Source organism: Oncorhynchus mykiss, chromosome 5 (assembly GCF_013265735.2).
Source record: "Oncorhynchus mykiss isolate Arlee chromosome 5, USDA_OmykA_1.1, whole genome shotgun sequence".
In the NCBI taxonomy this organism is placed as follows: Eukaryota; Metazoa; Chordata; class Actinopteri; order Salmoniformes; family Salmonidae; genus Oncorhynchus; species Oncorhynchus mykiss.
This window is the reverse complement of record NC_048569.1, coordinates 55,101,752-55,122,995: the sequence shown is the minus strand read 5'-3', so window position 1 is coordinate 55,122,995 and position 21,244 is coordinate 55,101,752. Positions and strand designations below refer to the sequence as shown.

Here is a 21,244-nt window from a genome sequence, read left to right as displayed (position 1 = left end):
GCTGCACCATCGAGAGCATCCTGACCGGTTGCATCACCGCCTGGTATGGCATCTGCTCGTTATCTGACTGTAAGGCGCTACAGAAGGTAGTGCGAATGGCCCAGTACATCACTGGGGCCAAGCTTCCTGCCATCCAGGACCTATATAATAGGCGGTGTCAGAGGAACGCCCATAAAACTGTTAGAGACTCCAGTCACCCAAGTTATAGACTGTTTTCTCTGCTACCGCATGGCGAGCGGTACCGGAGCGCCAAGTCTAGGACCAAAAGGCTCCTCAACAGCTTCTACCCCCAAGCTATTCGACTGCTGAACAATTCATAAAATTCGCCACCAGACAATTTACATTGACATTGCCCCCACCTACATGTACAGATTACCTCAACCCCTGCACACTGACTCGATGCCTCATTATTGTTAAAATTAGGTGAAATCAAAAGTTTGTTATGACCAAGTTATACTTCTTAAAAGGCACCGAATTGTTGGAATGACCCAGCTGGCAACCGGAGAGTTGCTGGCATCAACATATCAGGGGCTGCATACTGCCGTTGTGCCCTTGAGCAAGGGACCTAAGCCCTAACTGCCCATGGGTCTTTGCTTTGGGGCGCTGCTCTGAGACTTACCCTCGCTGTAGGCCCACTTCTGATGTAGGGTGTATTGTGCAAGCAACCCAACAGTTAGATCAATACATATATATTATATTCTAATAAATTGAAATGCTATTTTATCCTACCAATGTTTTCTGCCGCGCTCTCGGCATAACTCCCTTTCCACACTATAGTTTATGACCTCAATCAAAGTTCAGACAGGGGACGCCGCGCCCTCAGGCAGCACTCAGAAGGAGAGCGATTTAGCTTGTTGTTCCTCCACTGCGGTTTGGGATTAAAGGAATGGGAAGTATAGAATTCCTGGACAGGATGTGGAGGAGTACAGCACAGCCCCTTACGTCGCGTTGCTGGATTGGTTTTTGAGGAAAGACAACTCCACACTATTTATCCCGCATCTGGAGGAGACCGTGGAAGAAACGCGTAAATTGAAACCTCGCTCATCAAGTGGACCCAAATCGACTTTATCTGTTACTGGTAAGCAACTTTATTTGATTGCATGTTTGCTTTCTCAATACATGTCAATTTCAAACGCATTTACATGGTGCGATCTGGGATAATAACTGAATACGACTGTAACTGTAGGTTATGAATTCATGTCTGATCCGCAGTTATTTGAAGTTTTGTAGGACACTTCTTGTTATTAGGCTATAGTCTATGGGTGTGGGCAGGACATCGTATTTGGACTGCTATACCCTGAAGATATGCGTGAAGATAGTGCGCAAACGCGTTCCAAACTAGAAACAGCAGGAGGGATAATTTATTTTTGGGCATGGGCATTCAGAATAGAAAAGGCAAAGTTATTATTACGCACACAGTTTGAAATACTTTTCCATTCCATTGCTTCACGCCAGACGCACCTTAAGTGGAAACACGTTTATTTTCTTCTGGATAGTGACGCGGGCGTGTCATGGAGAAAGAACAAGAACGGAAGATGGTTAATAACAGGGTCTACTCTGCTGTCTCTTCATCTAGCTTTGTAGCCAGTGTTACATGTCTAGACATGATGTCTGTAAACCTACCCCCAGCAGTTTAAATGGGTCGAATCTCTTGTCTGCTCAGCTCAGCTGTTGGTTGTTGTATTCCATAGTATGGAGGGAGCCCCTTAGGGGTCATGGTCATTTTTTATTCGTTCCCTCAATATAAAAAAAAAAACAATTGTTCCCTCAATAATTCCCTCAATATAAAAATGTGTTCCCTCAATAATTCCCTCAATATAAAAATGTGTTCCCTCAATTTATTAATTTGTTCCCTCTGACCTCAGCTGCAGAATTCGAGTGCATGTCCATGTCATGCATTGATCAGAGTTAATTTGAATTCTACTTCAATCTGGACGTGAAATACAAATATCTTCTTAATTGTTTGACTGTATTATTGAGATAATCTCGTTCATTTACATACTTTTTACTCCCTTTTCAGAACCATGATTGATATGGCTGACTTGATGAATGATAGTTCAAATGTCAAGCTACTCTTGATTCCTTGTGGGTTTGTGTAGCCTGTCTCTATAAGAAAAGCATTCTCATTATGTAGAATCAGTGGTGGAAAAAGTACCTAATTGTCATACTTGAGTAAAAGTAAATATACCTTAATAGAAAATGACTCAAGTAAAAGTGAAAGTCACACAGTAAAATCCTACTTGAGTAAAAGTCTAAAAGTATTTGGTTTTAAATGTACTTAAGTATCACAAGTAAATGTAATTGCTAAAATATACTTAAGTAAGTAAAAGTGCAAATCATTTCAAAATCCTTATATTAAGCAAACCAGATGGCACCATTTTCTTGTTTTTTTAATTTATGGATAGCCAGCGGCACACTCTAACACTCAGGCATCATCATTTACAAACAAAGTATGTCTTTAGTGAGTCTGCCAGATCAGAGGCAGTAGGGATGACCAGGGATGTTCTCTGTTTAGTGAGTCCGCCAGATCAGAGGCAGTAGGGATGACCAGGGATGTTCTCTGTTTAGTGAGTCCGCCAGATCAGAGGCAGTAGGGATGACCAGGGATGTTCTCTGTTTAGTGAGTCCGCCAGATCAGAGGCAGTAGGGATGACCAGGGATGTTCTCTTGAGAAGTGTGTGAATTGCAAAAATTTTCTGACCTGCTAAGCATTCAAAATGTAATGAGTAAAAAGTACATACATTTCTTTAGGAATGTAAATGAAGTAAAAGTACACGTTTATGCTGAAAGACAAATATAAAGAAAATATATATCGTAAAGTACAGATACCCGCAAAAAAACAACTTAAGTATTATTTTCAAGTATTTTTACTTAAGTACTTTACATCACTGTGTGCAATGACGGTCCCATTCCCACTTCCCAGCTAGCACATAACATTCTGAGAACCATATGTCTCTTAGAGCTTGTTGAGTGGGTGGTTGTCCTATGGTTAGTTTGCATACAACCTTCCCATAACATTCCCTACAGGTTTTTGTTATGGTTCTATTTAAAGTCGTGTTCTCAGAACGTTAAGAAACAGCGTTGTTCCGTGGGAAGTACTTAAGCATAATGTTTCCTCATGGTTCTATTTAAAGTCATGTTCTCAGAACATTAAGAAAACTTTCCATAAAAACCACAAGAAAACATTGGTAACGTTCAAAGAACGTTCTAAGAATGTTATTTAAAAAATATATACCTTCCGTTCTCAGGATCAACAAAACTCTCTGTCCTCTGTCTTGTAATCTTAATGAGTGCTCGTTTCCTTTGCAATAAGGTATGTTGGAAAATACTCAAATGAACAGCTTTGTTTGAGTAAAAAAAAAAACATGGTATGGAAGCACCATTCTGGTGGTGCAACGGACTAATTCAATGGATAGAGAGCAGACGATCATAGTTTTGAATCTCACTGACGCTGTGCCACAATAAATAATACATGTGTTTGCATGATTAATGCCTAAGCAAATTCATTTCGAAGTGTCCTATCTGTGCTTGGAGAAAACAGTTAACTTAATCTAGCAGGGTAATTAGAAATCTTAATGAAACATGCTCTCTATAACGTTATTTAATGACCTTCAAGTAACCTAGAATTTCCGTTCTCAGAACGTCAATAAAACCTCCCAGGTTCAGTGAACCATAGAAAAACATTCTCAGAACCTTGCTGCAACCTAAAAATGTGCATTCCCAGAAAAGGCTAAATGTTCACTTCAGTACTCAGAACGTTTAAAAAAAAACATTCAGTTCTAACAGTCAGAAAACGTATGGCTTCTTTCCCCAGAACCAATGGGAAACCAAAAATGTAAGTTCCCACAACTTCCAAGGAACCAAATGTGCTGGATTGGCCGATAGACTAACATATTGCAGCCTTAATGTAATTCTACTCACTGGGCATCAACGTTGTTTACACGTCATTTCAATGAAATTACTTTGAACCAACGTGGAATAGACGTTAAATTGACGCCTGTTCCCAGTGGGTATTTAGGTAATTACATGCTTCAAATGGTGATGATCACTAACCATTCAATAGCTTATTTCCATTTTCAGTGTTTTCCTATGCCTCTGAATCAAAAGGGCAAACATTAGTAACGGTTCTTTAGATACCTACCCTGGCAATTAGTTAATTTCCCAGTGAACGTATTGTCATCACAACAAAGCAAATAGCTTTAGTTATGAACAAAGAGCCAGAGCCACTTTAAACCATCTTTCTGTGCCTGGTAGGCTATGTTCACCTGGCTATTGCGCAGGGATGAGTGGGCATCATTTCACCTATTAACACCGAAGCCTCTTGGAAATGAAGCACAAAAAATGTCCATGCCTTTCCTTTCTGCCTCCTATGAGTCATATGCACGATTGTGAACATAAGCACATCCAGGAGCTTGGCTGCGCCATGTTTTGCTGGACGTACAGTACCATTTGAAAAGTTTGGACACACCAACTCATTCAAGGGTTTTTCTTTATTTTCACTATGTTCTACATGGTAGAATAATAGTGAAGACATCACAACTATGAAATAACACATATGGAATCATGTAGTAACTAAAAAAGTGTTATAAACAAAGCAAAATATATTTTATATTTGAGATTCTTCAAGGTAGCCATAATTTGCCTTGATGACAGCTTTGCACACTCTTGGCATGCTCTCAACCAGCTTCACCTGGAATGCTTCTCCAACAGTCTTGAAGGAGTTCCCACATATGCTGAACACTTGTTGGCTGCTTTTCCTTCACTCTGCGGTCCAACTCATCCCAAACCATTTCAATTGGGTTGAGGTCGGGTGATTGTGGAGGCCAGGTCATCTGACGCAGTACTCCATCAATCTCCTTTGTGGTTAAATAGCACTTTACACAGCCCGGAGATGTGTTGGGTCATAGTCCTTTTGAAAACATATGATAGTCCCACTAAGTGCAAACCAGATGGGATGGCGTATTGCTGCAGAATGCTGTGGTAGTCATGCAGGTTAAGTGTGTCTTGAATTCTAAATAAATCACCCCCACACCATCACACCTCCTCCGCCATGCTTCACAATGGGAACCACACATGTGGAGATCATCCGTTCACCTACTCTGCGTCTCACAAAGACACGGCGGTTGGAACCAAAAATCTCAAATTTGGACTCATCAGACCAAAGGACAGATTTCCACCAGTCTAATGTCCTTTGCTCATGTATCTAGGCCCAACCAAGTCTCTTCTTCTTATTGGGGTTCTTTAGTAGTGGTGTCTTTGCAGCAATACAATCATGAAGCCCTGATTCAAGCAGTCTCCTCTGAAGAGTTAATGTTGAGATTTGTCTGTTACTTGAACTCTGTGAAGCATTTATTTGGGCTGCAATTTCTGAGGCTCGTAACTCTAATGAACTTATCGTCTGCAGCAGAGGTATCTCTGGGTCTTCCTTTCCTGTGGCGGTCCTCGTGAGAGCCAGTTTCATCATAGCGCATGATGGTTTTGCGACTGCACTTGAAGAAACTTTGAAAGTACTTGACATTTTCCAAATTGACTGACCTTCATGTCATTTCTCTTTGCTTATTTGAGCTGTTCTTGCCATAATATGGACTTGGTCTTTTACCAAAGAGGACTATCTTCTGCATACCACCCCTACGTTATCACAACTGATTGGCTCAAACGTATTAAGAAGGTAAGACATTCTTTAAACTAACTTTTAACAAGGCACACCTGTTAATTGAAATGGGATTCCAGGTGACTACCTCATGAAGCTGGTTGAGAGTATGCCAAGTGTGTGCAAAGCTGCCATCAAGGCAAAGGGTGGCTACTTTGAGGAATCTCAAATATAAAATATATTCTGACTTGTTTAACACTTTTCTGGTTACTACATGATTTCATATCTGTTATTTCATAGTTTTGCGCCGATCACAGCCGGTTGTGATACAGCACGGGATAGAACCAGGGTCTGTAGTGACGCCTCTAGCACTGAGATGCAGTGCTTTAGACCCCTGCGCCAGTCGACCTTATGAATCGGAGGCATATGAAAAATCTGAAACTGAAAATAAGCTATTGAATGGTCAGTGATCATCACGATTTGAAGCATGTAATTAACTAAATAGAATCACATTTAGGCTGCGATATGTTATCGACCAGGTGGGACCATCATGGCAGCCTACATAAGGAGAATGCCATGGCCTCTCGAGTGGCGCAGCGGTCTAAGGCACTGCATTGCAGTGCTAGTGGCATCACTACAGATCCGGTTTCGATCCCGGGCTGTGTCGCAGCCAGCACACAACTGGCCCAGCGTTAGGGGAGGGTTTGGCCGGCTGGGATGTCCTTGTCCCATCGCGCTCTATTGACTCCTTGTGGCAGCCGGGCGCAGCGCACGCTGACTTTGGTCGCCAGCTGTACGGTGTTTCCTCAGACACATTGGTGGTGCTGCTGGCTTCCGGGTTAAGCGAGCAGTGTGTCAAGAAGCAGTGCGGCTTGGCGGGGTCGTGTTTCAGAGGACGCATGGCTCTCGACCTTCGCCTCTCCCGAGTCCGTACGGGAGTTGCAGCGATGGGACAAGAGACTCTAACTACCATTTGGGGAGAAAAAGGGGTAAAAAGTACCACAAAAAAATAAAAAATACAGAATGTGGTTTCTAGGCCTAGTTATTACACATGATGATCGGTACGATAATGAATCAATGTGTATATAAAGCATGAGCTATTCATAAACATTGATCATATGTATTAGTATGCCTATATGTCACCCCCACCCCCCCCCCCCCCCAAAAAAAGTTGACTATGTTTTGAAAAGTGACTTTATTACTATTATTATGATTGGTATTCTGCAGTCTAATTAACCCAATCACCTGTCCACCTCTTTCCTTCTGTGTGTCAAGTTGTTGCCCTGCCTGTGATGTATTAAACTCTCCATCTTCCCCATAGGGTCAGGAGAGGATGCCACGCCCTCGGACTCACCTTCTGGTGCTGCTGGCAGCGATATGTGTGGCAGAGCCCTTTACCACCCCCAATGGCAGCGACAACGAGGTCCTGAAACACACAGAGGCGTCACTCACCAAGAGCCAGGTCAGTGACTGTCTGTGTGTCTGGGACCCTCTTCCACATCAGGGCCAGAGTTTGCTAGGCTGGTTAAACCAGACTGAACATGGCGCTGAACACGGTGAAAAGTTTCTTCATTAAAGCAATGTTAGAACATTATTGTCTGTCAAGACATTTGGAAGTCGGCTGAAGCTAAATCCTAAACCCTGGGCGCCAGGCTGATGAATCTGTGGGAAACTGTTGAATTAAGATTTTAAGTGAAATGATGCGACATGTTGCGCAGTGACTTGGTTGTCAACGTTTTCTCTGCGGCTTTTCATGCGCTGAGTAAAGCATATCACCCGATACTCTCCTGCTTTTTGAGTTGAAGTGGTGCGAGTCATTTTGAGTAGACCTATTCCTTTCTTCCTCTCTTCTCAGAACCTAGAGATTGAGAACGCCATTGGGAACTTTAGCAGAACCGAGCAGGGGGGTGGACCAGCAGCAAGTGAGTGTCTCAAGATATTGAGCCTATTATTATGTTGTTGTTGAATACTGAGCATCTGTAATCTTCTTGTCGATCTTATTTTCCTTCTGTCTCTCTCTACCGCTCTCTCTGCCACCCGCCTTTCCCCTCCACTTACTGCATCTTCGTATTCTCCTCTGATCCATCTCTTTCTCCTCAGCCCCGGCAGCCTCGTTCAACACCACATCTACCCCAGCCCCAGCTCCTACCCCCACCCCTCAGTGCCCAGGTAATCAGGTAGTGTTGGTGGGCAGCGAGGGCTGTGGATGCCCTGTTGGCATGGTGAATGTTGCAGGAGAGAACTGCACCTGCCCTGTGGGTTACACTCTGCAGCGAGCAGCAGGGTGCCTTGGTGAGTCCATAGACATGTACTAGAAAGCTCCTATTACTTCCAAATGGTGAAAGCCCTCAATGGCACTGCCAACATGCTTTGGTCCAAGTGCACCCTCTGTCTAACTCAGTAAAGTGCAGACCCCTACAGTGCGCGAGTGGCATGGTCTGTGCCACTTTTAACATGGAATCTACTGTGCTGCTCTTTTATATTGCATCTCTCGTTCTGTATCAGATGTAGATGAGTGTAAAGGGGAGGGGCCAGGGCCATGCAGTCTCCATGCCGACTGCACAAACACACCCGGCTCATACCTGTGCAAATGTCTCCGTGGTTACCTGATGGGTGCAGGAGGATGCCAAGGTGAGTGTGTGTGTGGTTTTAGAGTTATGTGATATTCTCTATGTGTGTGTGTGTGTGTGTGTGTGTGTGTGTGTGTGTGTGTGTGTGTGTGTGTGTGTGTGTTTGTGTGCTTATTCATGTGTGTCTTTCAGATATTGATGAGTGTGCTCTAGCTGAAGTGACCGGGCTGCAGGCGTGTGGGTCTGGGGCAGACTGCAGGAACACCCTTGGATCCTTCTCATGTTTCTGTCCAGTTGGATACGTTATGGCTCTTGACGGACACAGTTGTGTGGGTGAGGTCTTTGTCACATGAGGGAACATTATCTGTGTGCGTGGACGTGTTTAAGGATACTTGTGGAGACCAGAAGTCCAAACAAAAATTTGACCAACTGGGGACATCTTCTAGGCCCCACAGTCAAATGCTATTTCTAGGGGGTTTAGGGTTAAGGTTAGTATTAGTGTCTGAATTGTGTGTCCCCACAAGGTCAGTTGTGCAAGACTGTATGAGTGTGTGTGCACTTTTTTAGATATTGATGGGTGAATGATAGAGAATGATATGTATATTTGTCTCAGACGTTGATGAGTGCAGCTTTGAGGAGCAGTGTCGCAGGGAGCTGGGGAACGTGTGTGTGAACACCCCTGGTAGCTTCGTGTGTCAATGTCAGCCTGGCTTCAGAGCAGAGGTCCCAGCCTGCATCGGTGAGTTCTCTTGTGGTTGCTGTCATTGTTTCAGTATGTGCCAATCTTATTCAGACTGAGGCTGACAATGTAATTCAATTGTAATTAAGTTTTGTGAACGGATCAGATTGTCCGAAGCGTCGAACACAGACGGTTGGCATAAAATGAACAGACCAGGGGCAGTGGTTCCTTTTCCTTTGTATTGTTTTACTAAAACGGGCCTTCTCTCGCCCGACAACATAACTCCAGTACAAGGAACGTCCAGCGTTGAAACACCAGCGTAACAAAACAAATAAACAGAAACTAAGACGTTGACCAAAAGGCCGTGGCTGAAAAAGAAAGCAAAACAACAAACGGCTACTCCTGTCTTAGACTATCGTCGACACGTGTTCCAGGGGGACCCTTTCTCTCTACCTAAAGCCTTGCCGCAGTTAACAGAGAGACAAGGTGCCCAGTCACAGAAGCTTTCTCTGAGGTAGGAAAAACCGACACCCTCACAGGTCCCCGTCTCTACTCTCAATCCTCCCCCAGCTCCTCTCCTGGCACACCGATATAGGAGGAAGGCACAAAGCAATTAGTGGGCCCAGCTGTGTACTAATTGGCTTTTCACTGAGTACCTGTCCCCTGAGGAGGGTGCTGTCATTTAGTCTTCATCTGGCTGGTCGCTGAACTCTCACAGTATATTAAAGGCCCAGTGGAGTGTATTTTACAGTATATATTATATACATTCCCACTCTATGAGGTTGGAATAATACTGTGAAATTGTAAAAATGATGATAATGGCCTTTTAGTGTAAGAGCTGTTAAGTGTCCAAACCTCTCTGCAGCAAAACGGCTACTTTTCAGTTTTCCCCTCCCCACTCAGTCCACTCCCAGAGAGTCCCAGCAAATTCTTGCTTGAGAAAGAGTTAGGTAATACTAGTTAGGTAATACTGTTAGAATACCACATGGTACCATCAGTTAAGTAATACTGTTATAATACCACATGATACCATCAGTTAGGTAATACTGTTATAATATCACATGATACCATCAGTTAGGTAATACTGTTATAATACCACATGATACCATCAGTTAGGTAATACTGTTGTAATACCACATGATACCATCAGTTAGGTAATACTGTTATAATACCACATGATACCATCAGTTAGGTAATACTGTTATAATACCACATGATACCATCAGTTAGGTAATACTGTTGTAATACCACATGATACCATCAGTTAGGTAATACTGTTATAATACCACATGATACCATCAGCTAGTTGTTACTGTTATAATACCACATGATACCATCAGCTAGTTGTTACTGTTATAATACCACATGATACCATCAGCTAGGTAATACTGTTATAATACCATATGATACTCGTATGATAATGTGTCACTATTGTTGTCTCTTGCTCGGCACTTGAGATTTTGTCATCTCAGCTAGGTTTGTTGGCAATGGTATCACAGTGTTAAAATGAATCCAAATTATGAAAATAAATGATTTTAACTTTATTATTGTAAGAATTATAAATGAATGATACAGATACAAATGTTATAGCCTTGAGGTCCAGTAGAGGACCAAATACGTTGTAAACAGATATAATCTGGGCACCATTAGATTGTTCAGATGTTTCGAGAGGAACCGAATGGCCATGCACAAACATGGGTGTTACTGTAATTATTGGTTACGTACACTACCATTCAAAAGTTTGGGGTCACTTAGAAATGTCCTTGTTTTTGAAAGAGAAACACATTGTTTGTCAAATTGATCAGAAATACAGTGTACACTGTGTTAATGTTGTAAATGACAATTGCAGCTGGAAACGGCAGATTCAGCTGGAAACGGCAGAAATTGCCAAGAAACAACGCTGTGTACTACTCCCTTCACCGAACAGCGCAAACTGGCTCTAACCAGAATAGAAAGAGGAGTGGGAGGCCCCGGTGCACAACTGAGCAAGAGGACAAGTACATTAGAGTGTCTAGTTTGAGAAACAGACGCTTCACAAGTCCTCAACTGGCAGCTTCATTAAATAGTACCCGCAAAACACCGGTCTCAACGTCAACAGTGAAGAGGCGACTCTGGGATGCTGGCCTTCTAGGCAGAGTTACAAAGAAAAAGCCATATCTCAGACTGGCCAATAAAAAGATTAAGATGGGCAAAAGAACACAGACACTGGACAGAGGAACTCTGCCTAGAAGACTAGCATCCCAGTTAAGTTAGCATGTGTTGCGGGTATGATACTGTATTTGTGTCACTGTCCCAATACTTTTGGAGCTCACTGTATCGTCCTCCACTGTCCCTCCACTGTCCCTGTCCATAAATACCGGGCTCGAACCAGTGATCCTCTGCTCGCAAACACACGTGACCATCCTCCTTGAAAACATTACCAACCGTTTGAGCTATACCGAAGGTAGCAATTGGATAGCTCCATCGGAGACATTTCAAGCTAGCTGTGGAGTGAGTTTACGGTACATTCTTAACTCCGTTACATTAGCGTGTTAATAGCAGACCCTGCACAAGAATAATGGGTGTGCAGTAGGTTGATAACGATATCACCCAAATATGTTGGGTTGAAACATTTAAAACATCATTCCTAGCTAATTAGAAATTAGTAATTAAGCGAATGGGCGAGATTAAAAAAGGCAAATTGGGGCTAATTTGAATGGGTGCCAACAGCAGATTCTGCCCTGAGAAGCTTCCGGTTTGTGGACCTATGGCTCACGGTTCACGCTGGATGCTTGATTTACTGGTCCTTTGGGGTCCATGCAGGACCACCCTAAAACGGACTTATCTTCTGAGATGTAAGTATTTCTTCATTGCTCTCTCTCTCTGTCTCTGTCTCTGTCTCTCTCTCTCTCTCTCTCTCTCTCTCTGTCTCTGTCTCTGTCTCTCTCTCTCTCTCTCTCTCTCTCTCTCTCTCTCTCTCTCTCTCTCTCTCTCTCTCTCTCTCTCTCTCTCTCTCTCTCACAGATGTGGATGAGTGTAAGGAAACTCCAGATGTGTGTGCTGGTCAGGGTGTGTGTGAGAACACTTTTGGGAGTTATAAGTGTGTCTGCCAAAGAGGTTACCGGGGCAATGGCACATACTGTGAAGGTAAGAAGCAATGTCATTGCATAACAGAACTGAACATTTCTGTGGAAAATTTATTTTAGATTTAGAGAGTTTAATATTCACAGGGTTGCAGATGGAATTTGATGTTGATTTGTTGACAATGACTTGTGTCCCCTCTCTCCCTCCCTCCTCTCTCGCTCTTTCTGTCTCTCTACTCCAGATGAGAATGAGTGTGCATCAGGGCGTCACGGTTGTGATACTAATGCTCGCTGTGGGAACATCATTGGCTCCTACTTCTGCCAGTGTTACCAGGGCTTCAATGGGGATGGCCTCTCTTGCTTCGGTGGGTGAGACAGAAGCAGATGGCTTGTGTGTGTGGACGTGTGTGCTCAAGGTGTTGCTGTACATACCATTGTTTTACTGTGCTCTACTACAGTGTATTATTATGGGTGTATGTTTATTGCCATGGTTACAGATGTTGATGAGTGTGCCCTGAGCAATGGTCACTGTGAGCACAACTGCACCAACGAGCCAGGAGGCTACAGCTGCCACTGTGGCATAGGCTACCAGCTAGCCCAGGATGGACACAACTGCTCAGGTAAACTACAGTACTGCACATTAAACTACAGTACTATGCAGTACACTACAGTACTACACAGTAAACTACAGTACTGCACTGGTAAACTACAGTAATGCACTGGTAAACTACAGTACTGCACAGTCAACTACAGTACTGTGCAGTAAACTACAGTACTACACAGTAAACTACAGTACTGCACTGGTAAACTACAGTACTGCATAGTCAACTACAGTACTGCATAGTCAACTACAGTACTATACAGTGCTGCACAGTAAACTACAGTACTACACTGTAAACTACAGTACTACACTGGTAAACTACAATACTACACAGGGTAAAGGTCCAATGCAGCTGTTTTTATCTCAATATCCAATCATTTCTGGGTAACAATTAAGTACCTTACTATGATTGTTTTCGATAAAAAAATGTAAAAAATTAAAACTATTGCTTCTTAACGAAGACCAATTTCTCAAGCAATAATTTTTCTAGGACCGTCTGGGAGTGGTCTGAGTGGGGAGGGATAAACTGAAAACTAGCCATTATGGCAGAGAGGTTTGAAACTCTCTTTCTTATTGGCCTGTTATCTAATTTACCACATGGGGATCTCACCATGTAAGGCCAAAACTCCCTCCCACCAAAACAGGATGACATTTCAGGCTGTCTTTTCAAACAGTTCTTACACTTAAAAGGGCAATATCATAGTTTTCACAATTTGACAGTATTATTCCAACCTCATAGTGTGGAAATATTTATAATACACAGGGAAATCACATTTTTCATTGCACTGTGCCTTTAACTACAATTCACCACAGGTTAACTACTGTACTGCACTGGTAAACAACAGTACTGAACAGGTCAACTACAGCACTGCACAATTACTAGAGTATTCTACTCCATGTACAGGTAAAGAGCATATCGCTATTAACACAGACAGACAGAATGTTCTCCTTTGTGTACTCATAAAGAGTAAACTACCAGTAACATATATAGAGTACATAGCTAGTTAACTACCTACAGTACACTACAGAGCTAATGAATACGCACTAACCTGAATCTCCTCCCTGCCCTTGGTCCCCCAGACGTTGATGAGTGTGTGGTGCAGAACGGGACGTGTGAGCAGGTGTGCACCAACACGCAGGGCTCCTTCCTGTGTTCCTGCCAACCTGGCTACCAGCTTCATATCGACCGCCACAGCTGTGTAGGTCAGTAGTCAGTGGACCACTAAGATCCAGTTCAACCTTGTTCTGGCCCAGTTCTGCTACTGTAAAACCACCTCGGAAAAGCATAGTATAGAGTAGGATGGTAATCTATCCAACTAGACAGTATGTTAGCAGTAAAGTAGTCAGCCTACACTCCCTAGAGGCTCAGTTTTTGAGAAATGCACTTTATTTTGCTTGTCATGTGTTTGTTTGATGCCGCTAACTGTAACACAATTAGTAATTGTGTGTGTGTGTGTGTGTGTGTGTGTGTGTGTGTGTGTGTGTGTGTGTTAGATATCGACGAGTGTAAGCTCCAGAATGGGGGCTGCTCCCACACCTGCACCAACACACCGGGGGGGCACACGTGTTCCTGTCCCGCCCCTCTACTGCTGCACTCGGACAATACCAGCTGTGTCAGTACGTCCCCCACCTTCGCCTCACCTCACCTCACTGTGTGTGTGTTTGTTTGAATTTGTCACGGTGCCCCACAAAAAAACCCAGACCGACCGTGTGCATGACTGCATCCTTATTTTTGACTATGTTGATTTGGTATTGTACTCCTGTCAACTTTCCATCAAGTGATTTCTCGCAGTGCTCCACAAAGAAACTCAGACCTACGTTTCCAAAAGTCGGCGTTTCAACACACACGAGAGTGTGTGTGGTGAGTGAGTAGATCAGGCCAGTGGTGTGTCTCTGCCCCGTGCGTGTCCCCTGTATGCTATGTTGCGCCGTGTGTGCTTTCTCTCCTGGGTAGATGTGACCTCGTGCGACTTTAGGAGAGGCGGCTGTGACCACGTGTGTACTGTGCGCGCCGAGGGGCTTCTCTACTGTAGCTGCAGTACCGGATGGCAACTGGGCAAGGACCTGAGGAGTTGCCTGGGTGAGAAAGCCTCTTTTTCCTTCCCTCTATTTCTCTTTCCTCTGGCTTTTTCCCTTCAAGGTCACCTGCTTCTTTATATATATATATATAAAAGAGGGAAAAAACTGTCCAGTCTATGAAAATATGTATGAGACATTTCCTTTACTTTGGGGTTAAAACAACAGGCTTACATGTACAGAACACCTCCAAATATGAACTTCCATGTCTCTGTTTCTCTACCCCTGACTTCTCCTTCTCTGTCTGGCTTACTGTCTATCTGCTTGTCTGACACTTGGCGGTCTCTCTCTGTCTCAGATGTGAATGAGTGTGGGGACTTCACTAATGGTGGTTGTGAGCAGCTGTGCCAGAACCACCCTGGTGGCTTTAACTGCAGCTGCGGGGAGGGCTATGTAGCTCGTACTGACGACCCCACCAAGTGCCAACGTGAGTCTGCTGTGTGTCCCACTGCCTGAGAAGTACTATAACGAGTAAATGAACAGTAACTGAAAAAGCATATGTAATGGACAAAAGGACTGGTTTCTACTTATCATTCTATATTAGACTATTATATTTGTGTAGAGGCATCTACCACGGTTATGTAGCCTAGGCAGTCGCTCGTGGCCGCTAGTTCTGCATCGTTTAGTATTGATGTGCATGCAAGCACATACAGTATATTTGTTCCGTTTTTTTTCCCCCCGACGGCTCACCATTAAAACTGGTTAAAGAGGGAAATTATGCCTTTGCAGCCTGAATGGAGGATGCTTTATTTCCGAGCCAGTCCACAAGTTTATTAACGGGAATGCACATCTAACGGTAGTGCAGATCTAGCGCCCACTATCGGCTGCCTTGGCTAATGATTATGCTGCATGTGATCTTGTTTCAATCTCTTGCTCTCGACCGATATTTCTCTCTCTCTCTCTCTCTCTCTCTCTCTCTCTCTCTCTCTCTCTCTCTCTCTCTCTGCGCCTGTCCAGCGGTGTGTGACCCCCCATGTCAGAACTATGGAGCATGCGTGGCCCCTCACTCTTGTGACTGTCCTGCAGGTTACCCTGGTCCTGGCTGTTCAGGTACGTGTGTGTGTATGTATTGGGGCCTAAATCCACACACATATACTATAGACACATGTATATGTACTGAACAAAAATATCAACGCAACATGCAACAATTTATTTCAAAGATTTTACTGAGTTACAGTTCACATAAGGAAGTCAGTCAATTGAAATAAATAAATTAGGCCCTAATCTATGGATTTCACATGACTGGGTAGTGGTGTGCCATGGGTGGGCCTTGGAGGGCATAGGCACACCCACTGGGTAGCCAGGTCTAGCCAATCAGAATGAGTTCTTCCCAACAGAAAGACAGAAATACTCAGCACCCTTGCATGCTCCCTCAAAACTTGAGACATCTGTGGCATTGTGTTGTCTGACAAAACTGCACATTTTAGAGTGGCGCTTTATTGTTCCCAGCACAAGGTGCACCTGTGTACTGATCATGCTGTTTAATCAGTTTCTTGTTATACCACACCCGTCAGGGGCATGGATTATCTTGGCAAAGGAGAAATGCTCACTAACAGGGATGCAAACAAACTTGTGCACAGAATTTGAACAAAATAAGCTTTTTTGTGCGTATGAAAAATGTCTGCGACTTTTATTGATTTACTTCACCTCGTGAAACACGGGATGAACGCTTTACATGTTGCGTTTATATTCTTGTCCAGTGTAGTAAGTGTCCTTAACATTGTGACATGACGTGAATAGCGTGTTTGTTGCGTGTTTCAGCAATGTGCTCCCCGCCCTGTGCCCATGGAGGAACATGTATGCGCTGGGACATGTGTCTCTGCCCACCTGGCTGGACGGGGACTGGCTGTCACACAGGTACACTGTCCCCGTCACGCGGGCTGCATCTGGAATGGCGCCCTATTCCCTGTACAGGGCTCCGGTCAAAAGCCGTGCACTATATAAGGGAGTAGGGTGCCATTTCAGACTAGGGTGCCAATGTCAGTCCCCCACCCTGACACATACTGTGACACTTTTCATCTCCCTCTCTCTCTCTCACTTCCTCCCTCCCCTTCTCTCTCATCCCACTTTCTTGTCCCGCTCTATCCCCTCTCTCTCTCTCTCCCTCTCTCTCTCTCTATCCCCCCCCTCTCTCTCTCTCTCTCTACCCCCTCTCTCTCGCTCTCTCTCTCTCTCTCTCTCTCTCTATCCCTCTCTCTCTCTCTCTATCTCTATCCTTCTCTCTCATAATCCCCCCCCCTCTCTCTCTCTATCCCCCTCTCTCTATCTCTCTCTCTCTCTATCACTCTCTCTCTCTCTATCCCTCTATCTCCCTCTTTCTCTATCCCTCTCTCTCTCTCTCTCACACTCTCGCTTTCTCTCTTTCACTCTCCCTAGCTGTGTGTGAGCTGCCCTGTGCTAACGGTGGTCGCTGTGTGCGTCCGGAGACCTGCCATTGCCCATCGGACTACACCGGCCCTCAGTGCCTTTCACGTAAGTAGACTAACAAACTATCGTCTTGTTTGTTTCCGGCACATAGCACATTTCAGGTCCGCTGAGAGCAGACTTGAACATGGAAAATTCCGTGCAACTTCCAGTGTGCGTTTACTGTGAACACTGAGTCTGTACCCGCTTTAAGTTACAGCTTCAGACAGTGGTCAAGTAGGCTATTGTGGCTATTTGATCATAATGTAGGTCAACCAGTATCCTACCATTAAAAACAATGGGGAAAATGCATCCCATAACATGTTAACATGGAAATAGCTGTTCTATCATTCAGCCTACAGTAGCAGAAAATGTAGGTCTACATTGTATGATCATTTTGAAAAAAAACATGCAGGGCTTGACATTAACCTGTTTATCCACTTGTCCTCCAGACAAGGAGGTGACTGAAAATGTTGTGTTGTTTGATCCCAGAAACCACTACAAAATAAAATGCATTGTTATTCCAATACCATTATTACAGAGCATCAGACAAATGATGATACCCTCTGCCTATTGGCTACTTAGCTTATTCAAAACCATATCAAAATACAACACTGCCTCCAACACAGTCCTCTTCAAATTTAATGGCACAGATCCATATATGACAATGGTCTATTTGCATATATGCCTACTTCAGCTCTGATTGGTTGTGCTGCACCGGTCTGTGTAGAGTAGGGGCTGAGTTTGGCCTCCCGATGGCGCAGCGGTCTAAGGCACTGCATCGCAGTGCTTGAGGCGTCACTACAGACCCGGGTTTGATCTTAGGCTGTGTTACAGCCGGCCACGACCGAGAGACCCATGAGGTGGCGCACAATTTGCCCAGCCTGTCTGTATGTCGTCCCGGATAAGGGAAGGGTTTGGCTGGCCGGGATGTCCTCGTCCCATCGCACTCTAGCAGCTCCTTGTGGCGGGCCGGGGACATACACGCAGACTTCGGTCGCCAGTTGTACGGTGTTTCCTCTGACACGTTGGTGCTGCTGGCTTCCGGGTTAAGCGAGCGGTGTGTCCAGAAGCAGTGCGGCTTGGCAGGGTCGTGTTTCAGAGGACGCATGGCTCTCGAACTTCGCCTCTCCCGAGTCCGTACGGGAGTTGCAGCGATGGGACAAGACTGTAACTACCAATTGAGGAGAAAAAGGGGTGAAAAGTAGAAAAACGAAAAAAGGGTCTGAGTTGTTAGTGTCAAGGCAATAGCATCCTACTCCGATGCCGTCTGCCTACAACAAAAGCACTTGCATAGTTAGTTTTGCATACTAAGTCTTGCATAGTATGTTTTGTTTCGGGTATGTTGCATTCAAAGTGGATATTATTATGTTGAAACGTTGGTAGTGTTAACTAAGGGGGAAAACTCTTGAAAGTTGAGTGAAGTTCAGTCTTGTGCTTCTCTGTGCAGTTTAGAGGGAACGTTGTATGTAACGTGCTATGTTTAGTTAAACATTTGAATTTCCGTGCCACAAATATACAGTATAATAATAAAATGCCATTTAGCAGACGCTTTTCTCCAAAGCTACTTACGGTCACACATTTGACATATATATGTGTGTGTGTGTGTGTGTGTTCTAGCTCTGTGCACACCAGCCTGTCAGAACGGAGGGAGGTGCGTAGATGTCAACAAATGCACGTGTGTCGTAGGGTGGCAAGGCGCTCGCTGCCAGATAGGTAATAAGATAATGATATGCTGCCCTCTAGTGGTGATAGTACTGTATCTCAGTACTACAATGTGAAGGCATCACTGATTGTGTGTGTTTTTTTCACCCAGAGCCTGTGCAGTGCCAAAAGCCCTGTAAAAATGGTGGCGTGTGTGTGGGCCTCAACAGATGTCGCTGTGCCAGTGACTTTACTGGGAGTCTCTGTGAGACAGGTGAGTGTGTGCGTGTGTGTGTGTGTGTGTAAGTGTGTGCACGTGCGTGCACATGCCTGCGTGTGAAAGACAGACAGGGATGTGTATGTTAATGTGCTTGTACAGTATGACTCAGGTGACTTTGCGTGAGAATAATACATCTAGATGTGTGGTGTCTGTAGCGGTGACCACCCCCTGTGTGCCCCCTTGTCACCACGGTGCCACCTGTAGTCCTCACAACAAATGCACCTGTCCAGAGGGCGCGGCCGGGATCCGCTGTGAGAGGCTGTGAGTACCAACCAGCCAACCCAGCACCAACAAGCTGCACGGCATTCCTTATTTGTAGGCAGTGTAGTGTGCAGCGCTGCAGCACCACTTTGAATGAATCCCGGCCTGAGTTTCTCTCTGTTTATTTGTGTGTGTTGATCAGGACGTGTCCTGTGGTCACTACCGTGGTCAGTATGGCCCGTGCCGTCAGGAAGGGTGTGAGGGAGAGTTACGTTGACCGCTGTGGACCCCTGGGAGTTCAGCTCTGCACCAAGTACAGGTGACAGATCTCACACACATAGACACATGCACGCACGCTCACTCACTCACTCACTCACTCACTCACTTACTCGCTCACTCAGACACACACACAAACACTCCTTTATAGAACACACAACCAAACCATCACTCAAACACACTGCACTACACACACTATCCCTCAGTCTGACGGTTCTCTGTGGTTGCAGGATCAACCAGGCGCGTGTGTATCTGCAAGCTTACAGGGTGGGCTATAGGGTCCAATGTCCTGAGAAGAATGGGAGATGAACTGTTGCCCTGGTTACCAAGACCCCACATCCCCTGGGAAGCTCCACACACATGGTCTCTGTGAATGGTAAAAAAAGACACTTGTGATATAAGAGGCTGTTTGATTCACAACTCAGTAGGAAAATCAACCAATAGAGGTCATACTCATGAGCCGACCCCAAACCAAACGAGCCAACACCGGACATGTCTCAAATTTCCTCGGTGTCTGCACTGATTGTTTATGCAATATACCAAACTTTTTTTTTTCCCACGAGCTATGACCTCGAAATGGAAAATGTTCATTTTTATATGTTGTTTTTAATGCTCCTGTATGGCAGCTGGACGTTAGTAAAAACATTTTGTTGGATTATTGCCTGTGGATTACTCTTATTATTTGGTTTATTGAGATATACAATACTGCTTCTTCTTCTTCTTTATTCTCCCGAAGCTTAAAAAAGTTTCTGGCACAAGACACGGTAACAGGGAAATAGAAAGAAGTAACTTTTTTTTAAATGCTAAGAGAAACGGAGGCATTGCAGCCATGGCTTTTAATACATGATCAATCCAGAAGAAACAACCAGACTCAATTATCAATAGAGGTTTTATTATTTCCTGGTCAGGTCAAAGGGTTTTTTCCTGGAAAGGCAGGCGAGATCAGGCGGGAACAATTTTTGCCTGAACAACAGACACAACTCGGCCAAGGTAACCTGTCTAAATGACTAGCACTCGCATCTGTAGCCCTGAAAAGCTTTGAAAGGCTGGTCATGGCTCACAACAACACCATCATCCCAGACACGCTGGACCCACTCCAGTTCGCACACCGCCCCAACAGATCCACAGACGACGTAATCTCTATTGCACTCCACACTGCCCTCTCCCACCTGGGCAAGAGGAACACCGACAGTATGTAAGAATGCTGTTCATTGACTACAGCTCAGTGTTTAACACCATAGTGCCCTCCAAGCACTTCACTAAACTCAGGAACCTGGGATGGAACACCTCCCTCTGCAACTGGATCCTTGGACTTCCTGATAGGGTGCCCCCAGGTGCTGAGGGTATGCAACAACACCTCCCCCACGCGGACCCTCAACACGGGGGCATCTCAGGAGTGTGTGCTTAGTCCTCTCCTGTACTCCCTGTTCACCCTCAACTCCAACACAATCTTTAAGTTTTCTGACGACACGACGTTGATAGGCCAGATCACCGACGACGACGAGACCGCCTATAGAGAGGTCAATGACCTGGCAGTGTGGTGCCACGACAACAATATCTCCCTAAATGTCAGCAAGACAAGGGAGCTGATCATGGACTACAGGAAACAGAGGTCCGAGCCACGCCCCCATCCACATTGACCAGGCTGTAGTGGAGTGGGTCGAGAGCTTCAAGTTCCACGGGTGTCCACATCACTAAGGAATGAACATGGTCCACACACACTATGCAGAAAAAGTGCTGTAATTTCTAAACAGTTCACCCGATATGGATGAAAATACTCTCAAATTAAAGTGGACAGTCTGCACTTTAACCCCATCAAATCCAACCTCAACTTTTCAGATCAAAAATGTCAAATCAAAAGT

At 44.7% G+C, this 21,244-nt stretch overlaps 1 protein-coding gene across 3 annotated transcripts; it reads left to right on the top strand.

The window, feature by feature from the left end:
• The first annotated feature begins 806 nt into the window (after positions 1-806).
• Positions 807-20,037, top strand: si:ch211-221n20.8 (latent-transforming growth factor beta-binding protein 4). 3 transcript variants are annotated; one of them, XM_036977866.1, is made up of 22 exons: positions 808-1,078; positions 6,912-7,052; positions 7,446-7,512; positions 7,691-7,759; positions 8,096-8,221; positions 8,353-8,493; positions 8,774-8,899; positions 11,843-11,965; positions 12,144-12,266; positions 12,399-12,521; positions 13,583-13,705; positions 13,997-14,119; positions 14,457-14,582; positions 14,877-15,005; positions 15,536-15,628; positions 16,340-16,435; positions 16,955-17,050; positions 18,602-18,697; positions 18,798-18,899; positions 19,061-19,166; positions 19,309-19,425; positions 19,613-20,037. In XM_036977866.1, exons 2-22 carry the CDS (start codon positions 6,924-6,926, stop codon positions 19,689-19,691), a joined length of 2,313 nt encoding a protein of 770 aa, XP_036833761.1. In that variant the 5' UTR covers positions 808-1,078; positions 6,912-6,923; the 3' UTR covers positions 19,692-20,037. The 3 variants fall into 3 exon arrangements, with proteins under 3 accessions (XP_036833760.1, XP_036833761.1, XP_036833759.1); XM_036977864.1 differs by having other exon boundaries at positions 809-1,078; positions 7,691-7,882; XM_036977865.1 differs by lacking the exon at positions 16,340-16,435 and having other exon boundaries at positions 807-1,078; positions 7,691-7,882.
• The last annotated feature ends 1,207 nt before the right edge of the window (positions 20,038-21,244 follow it).

Coding starts and splice junctions, on each gene's coding strand:
- si:ch211-221n20.8 (XM_036977864.1), top strand. CDS start 6,924: ATGCCACGCCCTCGGACTCACCTTCTGGTGCTGCTGGCAGCGATATGT. Junction 14,120..14,456: donor GGACAATACCAGCTGTGTCA/GTACGTCCCCCA, acceptor TCTCCTGGGTAG/ATGTGACCTCGTGCGACTTT. Junction 18,698..18,797: donor AGGCGCTCGCTGCCAGATAG/GTAATAAGATAA, acceptor TTTTTCACCCAG/AGCCTGTGCAGTGCCAAAAG.